The sequence below is a fragment of the Eupeodes corollae genome, chromosome 2 (genome assembly GCF_945859685.1).
Source record: "Eupeodes corollae chromosome 2, idEupCoro1.1, whole genome shotgun sequence".
NCBI lineage: Eukaryota > Metazoa > Arthropoda > Insecta > Diptera > Syrphidae > Eupeodes > Eupeodes corollae.
In genome coordinates, this window is record NC_079148.1 from 89040028 (window position 1) to 89049697 (window position 9670).

Below are 9670 nucleotides of genomic sequence, written 5' to 3' on the forward strand. Positions count from 1 at the left end.
AAGTTGTATTTATATATTTTAGAAGTACTTCTATCACTGAAATCGAACTCTTATTTTTTTTTTCTTTCGAATCGACTTTAAAACGTTCCGAAAAACAAAATAAAAACATAAAACATTTGTTTTATATACAAATTATACAAGATCAGATTCATCAACAAAACATAATAACATTGAACAATACAGTGTCCAACAAATTCCATATCAGTTCCTGAGATGTCTAGCATTTTATGTTGTTTTTCTTTTTTAACTAAATTGTTTTACCCTTACCTGGATTTGATTATAAACATATTAACAAAAATAATACGAATTAAATAAAAGCCTCAGATTGCATGGCTATGATAATATGTGCTGTGTAACATCATAATGTTTGTAAAAAATATTGTGTTTTTATGTTTTCATATTTACAAATTTAATGAAGAAACAATATCTTGTTGTGTTGCTTGCTCAATGACTAACCAAATCGATATTTTTTGCCTTTTTATTGCTATCTAACAGACCTGCAGAATACTGCGATGCCGGATGAAAGGGCAGTCATGACTTATGTCTCTTCATACTACCATTGTTTTAGTGGCGCCCAAAAGGTCGGTTTAATTTTGAAAATATTTTTCTTTAAAAAATTTTCTATAATACTTTGGGATGTCCGTTCTTATTTTTTACAATACTGGAAATTATATCCTTTTAATTACTTTATATACAAAATATTCAAATATGTATTTCAAATAAATACATATCATTGTTCAATGTTCAAGAGGAGTTGAACATGCATCAAGTTATAAAAATTTTGCAAAAAGTCTATAAAAAGCAAATTTACTTTCGTTCTTTTCTTCAATTCTAAAGACTTGCATTTTGGATCAAGAAGTTAAAATTTGAAATTTGTCCACACTACTGTGTTAGTTAAATAATAACGGACGCCCCAAAAACATGAACTTTTTTAACATTGCTATTTTTTTGTATAAACCTGTTTGTTTCCAAAAGCTAAGCATTTGTTGTGTTTTTTGTTGCCAAATCCCATTTACTTAATTAAATTATGATTTTTCAATATAAATTTTAATTATTAAAACAGGCTGAAACTGCTGCTAATCGTATTTGCAAAGTACTCAAGGTTAACCAAGAAAATGAACGTCTTATGGAAGAGTATGAACGTCTCGCAAGCGATGTAAGTTTGATATATAACAACACTGCGCCATTCAATTTTTCTTAAAGGAATTTGTCCGTAGCTTTTGGAATGGATTCGCCGTACAATGCCATGGCTAAACTCTCGTCAAGCTGATAATTCTTTGGCTGGCGTTCAGAAAAAACTCGAAGAATACCGTACCTACCGTCGCAAACATAAGCCACCGCGTGTTGAACAAAAAGCTAAACTCGAAACCAATTTCAATACGTTGCAAACAAAATTGCGCTTATCGAATCGTCCTGCCTACTTGCCAACAGAGGGTAAAACTGTCGCTGATATTTCCAATTCATGGAAGGGCTTGGAATTGGCTGAGAAAGCGTTCGAAGATTGGCTTCTAGCTGAAACTATGCGTTTAGAACGATTGGAACACTTGGCCCAGAAGTTCAAGCACAAGGTAATTTCAAAGAACTATACATTTAATATCATAATTTTTTGCTGATTAAGTTTTTCTTAATTTTAATGATTCTAATGCACTACAGGCTGACACGCACGAAGACTGGACTCGTGGCAAAGAAGAAATGCTTCAATCACAAGACTTCCGTCAATGTAAGCTGAACGACTTGAAAGCATTGAAGAAGAAGCACGAAGCTTTCGAATCCGATTTAGCAGCTCATCAAGATCGTGTAGAACAGATTGCAGCTATTGCACAAGAATTGAAGTGAGTTTTTTTTTGTTACACTGATGTAACATCTCCTACTTGTTGCTAAACCATATTTTTTCTGATAATGTAATTATTTCATGCTTTCTAATGGCAACAAATAAAACAGTGTAAGGTAGCTAGTTTTAATTGGGATAGTGTTGTGTGAAGAAATCATAGAACATTTTGTTCAATCATCGTGTTTTTGATGCATTTCATAATCATTCGTATTTTTAAATCATAAAATCATACTTGTTGTGTCTATGTTGTAAATATGTTTCTTAAATTTCTACAAAGAATTACTTTATATTGGTTTTAGAACTTTCTTTCACCTTAATACCCCCAGCCCGCACTTTTATTTAAATTAAAAAATTCCACACTAAAAAAGTGAGTGAAAGTAGTCCCTAATTACTATCTTAAAAGTGTGACTACAAAGGCGAGCACCGTTCTAAGGATTCTTTGCTTAATATTCCGGTTTGAGAAAAATCCTCTTATTTGATTGTTAATACTAAATTGATTGAGCTTAGAAGATTTTTTTAAAATTAAATTCCTTCTGGTTCGATTAGTACAGTTTAAAATTAAATAGAACGAACACAATTAAAAACGCAATCACTTTTCCAAATGATGAATCAATTTGTTTTGTTTTGTTTTGTTTTGGGAAACCGTCACTTATTTCAAAACTCACAACACTTTTGATCTAATTGGCACTGCATAATACACATTCTTTTATTTTGACCGAATGATTTATCACAATACTTTCAACTTGTTTCTTTTTTAATGATGTTCATCGTAAAATTGACTTTTATATACAGCAGTCGACTTTTTTTCCTAAGTCTAATTATACAATCCCCCAATTATGAAAATCATTTCGGGCCCTAGCAAAAGCGCTGTTCTCTTTACTGACACAGACCTATTGTTTTTTATGCAAAGGCATTTGATAGAGTTTTGCAGCAAGCTCTCTTATCGAAAAAGCGTGCATTTGGTTTTGATGAATCCCTTCTTCGTTGGGTAAAAAATTACCTTCAGACCGTTCAATTCAAGTAGTCTTGGACGGTTTCAAATTGGATATCCACAAAATAAACGCGGGTGTGCCTCAGGGCACCTTTATGTCTCCGACACTTTTCCTTATTTTTGTAAATGATCTTTTTGACAGTACCCTCAGCTTCTCATATGCGTTTTTAGATTCTCATCCTTGTTCTTAGGATGTGGACTACCAACGTATGATAAGCTCATTAAATTCTGATCTTGAAACATTGTTCATTGGGGAATCAAAAACCGGGTGAATTTAATGCTTCGAAAACTCAATGCTGTCTACTGTCACAAAAGCGTAACCTTCCCCCAATGCCACTATCCATGAGTGGTACTTGCATCGAGGAGACCGAACAGCTTTTAGTCCCTGGTCTTTGCATTACAAACCACTTGTTGTGGAGTGATCACATATTTGACATCGCCAAAAATGCTGCTAAGTGTTTTTAGGTTTTCTCCGAAGATGCAAGAAGTTTTTTACACCTACTGATCTGGCTATAAAGCCTATATTCGTCCGAAACTCGCGTACAATTCCCATATCTGGGCAGGTGCTCCTATAATAGTTGAGTCTCCTAGACATAATTTAAAAGAGAGCTCTTAAAATGATAGGAGACAGTTGTCTAACTGAAACTTTTGTATCTCTCGAGCACCGTCGTAAGGTTTCATGCCTGTCATTATTTTATGGCTACTTTCATAAACAATGCTCTAATGAAAGAGCCAGTTGCATTTCTCCCCTTAAACAATTCAACCGTAATATCCGTTCTTCTAGGAATGCTCAGCAGTTTACCCTTAAACCCAATTTCTGATGTTTTGTAAAGTACAAAGAATGTGGAATGCTTTACCAGACTCAATGTTTCCCACTCATTACAATGTGCAGACATTCAAAACCAATGTGCACCGGTATCTACTCTCTAATCCTATCCTCCCTTCCTAATTGCTCGCTGTGATTAATCATGATAAGGGTATTCATTTCCCCTTGAGTGCGCGTATAATATATACAAAAAAAAGTTACGTACTTCGAACAGCTTTGTAAAGCTTGTATAATAAATATTCGCAGAAAAAAACAATAATTGACCTTGGAGTCGATTTTTCAGGAGGAGCAATATTAGACAATGATGAAAAAGTTTTTGTTAACGTCTACAACAGTCTTAATGTCATCTCATGTTTTATAAAGTATTCATTTGCATATGCTTTATTTTATTCCATTTTTAACTTTCTTTTTTATTTTAATTATTTTTTTTTTTTATTTTAAATAAATGTACTCACTATTAATTAATTTTTCAGTACTCTCGAATACCACGACTGCATCTCCGTGAATTCGCGCTGCCAACGCATCTGCGATCAATGGGATCGTTTAGGTGCTCTTACTCAACGTCGTCGCCAGGCCTTAGATGAAGCCGAACGCATTCTCGAAAAAATCGATATCCTTCACTTGGAGTTTGCCAAACGCGCTGCACCATTTAACAACTGGTTAGACGGAACCCGTGAAGATCTCGTGGACATGTTTATCGTACACACAATGGAAGAAATTCAAGGATTGATACAAGCTCACGATCAATTTAAGGCTACTCTCGGTGAAGCTGATAAGGAATACAATCTTATTGTAAACCTCGTACGTGAAGTCGAATCAATTGTTAAACAACACCAAATCCCTGGTGGTTTGGAAAATCCATACACTACTCTTACCGCTAACGACTTGAATCGTAAGTGGGGCGATGTTCGTCAATTGGTGCCTCAGCGTGACCAAACTCTGGCCAACGAGTTGCGTAAGCAACAAAACAATGAAATGTTGCGTCGTCAATTCGCTGAAAAAGCCAACACCGTCGGACCTTGGATCGAACGTCAAATGGATGCTGTTACAGCCATTGGTATGGGTCTGCAAGGATCGCTGGAAGATCAATTGCACCGACTCAAGGAATACGAACAAGCTGTGTATGCCTATAAGTCTAACATTGAAGAATTGGAGAAAATTCACCAAGCCGTTCAAGAGTCGATGATCTTTGAAAACCGTTACACCAACTACACAATGGAAACGTTACGCGTTGGTTGGGAACAATTGTTGACATCAATCAATAGAAATATCAACGAAGTAGAGAACCAAATTTTGACACGTGACTCAAAGGGTATTACACAAGAGCAGCTCAATGAATTCCGTTCAAGCTTCAATCACTTTGATAAGAATCGCACAGGTCGCTTGACTCCTGAAGAATTCAAATCTTGCCTTGTTTCATTAGGCTATTCTATCGGTAAGGATCGTCAAGGTGAACTCGACTTCCAAAGAATCTTAGCTATTGTGGATCCAAACTCGACGGGTTATGTTCACTTTGATGCGTTCCTAGATTTCATGACAAGGGAGAGCACAGACACCGATACTGCAGAACAAGTCATCGATTCATTCAGAATTCTTGCATCAGACAAGGTTAGTTTCTTCTTACTTTTGATTTTTATTTAATAATTGATCAGGTATTAATATCTCAAAATTTTAAAATTGACAAATGAAGAGCCTGATTATTTTATTTCCATTTTTACTTTCATCATTAATAATCGTTAATTTCTTTCAGCCATACATATTACCCGATGAACTCCGCCGAGAATTGCCACCAGATCAAGCTGAATACTGTATTCAAAGAATGCCACCATACAAAGGACCCAACGGCGTACCCGGAGCTCTCGACTACATGTCCTTCAGTACAGCCCTCTATGGCGAAACGGACTTGTAATTTGAAACTCAACTATTAAAACAGAAATTATTACACTTAAAACTAAATTATTATAAAACAAAAGTAAAACCCAAACAAGAAACAAATAAATAATATAACTGTACCTACGAAACAAAAAAAGGAAGAAAATAAAACATATGTGTTGTCAATATTTCTACTTACACCACAGAAAAAATGCACAAGGGAAGACCGAGACCACCGAAGTTCTTAATTGGTCGGAGATACTATTTCGATTTCTTACAATAATTATTTTTCATAAAAAGCTTTTCCATTAAACGCTGATTGGCAGTTTTCGGCTCATCGTGCAAATACTTACAACAATTTGCATGAATCAGCTTGAAAAAATTCATATACAAGGCTTTAAATGCCGACAAAAATCTCACAAGAATTTATCTTATTTTGTTATTTATAACTTTATATATATATATACTATACATACAATACATAACTTATTTTTATTATTTTGAGATTTAATAACTAATATATATAATAGATATATATATATATACATATATTTTTAATTTTAATTATTTTGTTATAAAAAATTATTTTATTTAACATAAGAAAAAAAAAGCCAGCCACTATTTAAAAAAAAAAAAAATTATGTGAGAGCGTTAATATATCAAGCTTGTAAAAATTTAAACAAGCAATTAAAAAGTTTAAGATAAACGTTTGTTAAACTAAAATTTCGTATAATTTCCGATGAGCATTAACAGAAAATACAACGATAACAACTTGTATTTTAGAAGAAACTAATTTTTATTCTAAAACAAAAATAAAAACAACTGGTCGGATAGGCATGGATTTGAGAGAGATGTCCTTGCCTAGCCGCTTTTTGTTTTTGTTTAATATATGTAATAAATTGTTTTCATTCACGAACGAATATCATGAGAACAAAATTTAATTTAAATTATGAAACAACAATGAAACACCAAACTTTAAACGAATAATATACAAAATAAATAAATAAAAACACCTACAAACAACGGAGCTCTTATTAAATTCAATTCACTCTTACTTGATAATTTAATTTTTCTAGAAACAAGACGCCAATTTATTTTTTTGTTTAATGTATTTTAAATTTAAAAAATAAAATGTACTGGAAAATTAAGAACAAATAAAAATAAAATGAGAAGAAAGAAAAAAAAAACAATGCTTGTGACAATAAAAATATATGCCCCTTTATTTGTTGATTTACAATTGAAGTTTTTGTTTGTTACTCAGCAAAGAAGTATTAAAGTTGTCAAAGATTTTTGTTCGAATTTTGCTTATTTCAGGAAAGCAGAATAGATAGTAATTGAATATAAATGTTGTGCTCTGTAAGTTGCTCTTGAAAGTTTAGGAGGCAGGCGTTTTTTTTGAAAATACTATTATTTCCGCTGGTCTTCCACATTTTTATAAATGATCTTTTGTCTGGAACTTCTAACCCACTCATCTGATGGCAGTACCCTCAATAATATAAGTTTTAAGATTCTCATCCTTGTTCTTTGGTTGTGGAATACCAATTTGTTCTTCGCAGCATTGGTCAATGTAGAATCAAAAACCATGAGAAATTTAATATTTAGATAGCTCAATGCAGTCTAGTGTCGCATAAGCTTAACCCTCCCTCAATGCCAATATCCGTGGATGGTACTTGCATCAAGGAGACTGAATAGCTTACTGTTCTAGTTCAGTGCATTACAAACCACTTGTGGAATGATCACACATATGACATTGCCAAAAATATTTCTAGATTTAGTTTAGATTTTCTCTGACGATGCAAGGAGTTTGTTTACCCCTTTTGATATGGCTATAATTTACAAAGCTTTTATTCGTCCAAAACTCGAGTATAATTCTCATATTCAGATATAGGGAGCATTTCAAAGACGCTGCAATGAAGTTCAGAAGTATAAACGAAGTTGAATAATATAAATCAAATTAGAAAAAAAATTCACCACATCATTCCAATTTATCTGTACTGTTGTCATTAGCAACGTGACTTTGAAAAACAGCAAGACCTCTTAAATGCATTAGAACCAACAAATGTATTGCTGCTAGGAGAATTCAATGGAAGAATAGGCTTTTCACAAAATAATTTCAGTAGTGGAATCGACACATCAAAAATTGCTTACCATCGAAAGTCAAAGGATGAGGTGTATGATTCAAAGGGAGACAAAATTCTTCAATTAGCAGATGCTTTTAACTGTGGTGTATTAAATGGAAGCTGTGAAGGTGATCGTAGAGGAGAATTTACTTTTATTCGTGGTTCAGCATGCTCATTAACAGGTTATTGTCTTTTTTTTCTGGGGATTGGTCTCGTGTTTAAAAGATTTAAGAGTAGCAGTTAAAGGGTTTTCAGATCATATGCCATTAGAGGTAACGTTCAAAGTAAGATCATCTTCGAGTGAAGCTGCTTTGCCTGTGCCAGAGCTTCGTCCAAAACTTATATGGAGAGACGACTTCCGACCGATATTTCAGCGAAATCTAGAAAAAGAGCTTCATTATAATGTAACCGACAGCAGTTTAAGGAGTCCAGATGTAGAAACCCTAATTAATATAATCAAAAAAGCAATACCACAAACAACATCAAGAAGAAAAGTTTTAGAACAGAAGCAAAAATGATTCGACAGTGAATTTTTGACAGCATGATGGTTTGACAGGTGATGTTCCAGGAAGTTTTCGAAGATCAATCATTTTCCCACTACATAAGAAGGGAGACCCTGAAGATCCGACTAATATCAGAGGCATTTCATTTCTCAACGCAGCGGCAAAGTTATTTGCAGCAATACTACTCAACCGGTTAAGCGATTGGGTCGAAAACGAGCAGATTTTGCATGAATTTCAGACAGGTTTCAGGAAAAACTATTCAACGATAGACCAAACTTTTTCTTTGGTAAATATTGGTGACATTTATAAAAAGAGAGGGAAAAAGCTGTATGCCTTTTTTGTAGATTTCTGGGCAGCTTTCGACTCAATTCCCAGAGAAGCACTTTTCTACAAACTCTACGGATACGGAATCTCTACAAAAATGATATCGGTCATCGGAGCAATCTAGAAAGAAAACGGGTAGGTTGGCACAACATAAGGGACTTCATTTGCAGTCAACTTCATTCCTTGAACGTAAATTTTGACCAAGGCGACTAGTTAGTTTTTCAAGTGTCATGAATTTAAAATTCAGAACTTTACTTCACAAACCTCTACTTCAAATTCATAGTACAAAAACCTCAGGCAAGCTACAAGTCCATCCCGATTTGTATATTGTATTTTAAAGAAATATTACTTATTTCTCTTTTAAGTTTACAAGGAACCTTTTTACAGGAAGCATTAAATGAAGTTGTGCAGAAAATTAATAAATCATTGAGTAATAAAGTTCAGCTTTAAGTTGAATTAAAAAACATGATCAATTGTCATTTTGACGTAAGTTGACTTGACTTGATAGTTAAGCGCCCAATACACGATACAATCTATCGTACCGACTTGAGTTGTACCGATATCGAAAGTGAGCACACACACATACGACTAGCTCACGATTTGATCAACTGTCAAAATAGTTCCTCATTTTCATCTTCTATTCTTTGTTTAGAGTTTTATTTTGAGAATATGGCAAAAATTAAATCATGAGTGACTTAAATAGAAGAAACAAAGTTATATTAATATGTGCCAGGGTTATATTAAGCGAGAAACTTGAAAAAAGGAGAAAAAGAAAGTGGGCCAAGGAGTGGCTCCTAGGAAGATCATTACATTCGGACATTTATCTGGTTAACAAACTTAAGTTAACTGAGCCCGAAGATTATAATTCTCTTAATATTTTGTTGCTATAATCTGGAATGGAAACCATTTTCTCCTACTAACTTGCTACCAGTCAAAACAAAAACATCGGTTTCACGGTCGTCACATACGTTACAAACGGTACGATTCTCATCAAAGCAGTCGTATGCAACCTCTCGTTTTCGCTCGATAGCATTCGACCATGCGATTTCAGTACAGCGGATACTTTGTTTTATACACACTATACAATCATCGCATGCAATTCAACTTTTGTACGATAATCGGTACAATAATTGTATCGTGTATTGGGCGCTTTATGTCGGCTGAACCTGCCCAATGTTGCAAGGGTATGGGATGGTAAATTCC

At 34.0% G+C, this 9670-nt stretch overlaps 1 protein-coding gene across 6 annotated transcripts in view; it reads left to right on the plus strand.

Annotated features, from left to right (window-relative positions):
* LOC129948407 (alpha-actinin, sarcomeric) overlaps positions 1-6757 on the plus strand; it is a 36720-nt gene extending 29963 nt beyond the window's left edge. For 5 of the 6 annotated variants that reach the window (XM_056059406.1, XM_056059407.1, XM_056059405.1 and 2 more), the window contains exons 6-10: positions 1064-1156; positions 1218-1568; positions 1654-1832; positions 4122-5256; positions 5399-6757. In XM_056059406.1, the coding sequence (XP_055915381.1) occupies positions 1064-1156; positions 1218-1568; positions 1654-1832; positions 4122-5256; positions 5399-5557 (1917 nt within the window). In that variant the 3' untranslated portion in view covers positions 5558-6757. Of the gene's footprint in view, positions 1-495; positions 582-1063; positions 1157-1217; positions 1569-1653; positions 1833-4121; positions 5257-5398 lie in introns of all 6 variants that reach the window. The other variant, XM_056059410.1, reaches the window with a different exon arrangement.
* The last annotated feature ends 2913 nt before the right edge of the window (positions 6758-9670 follow it).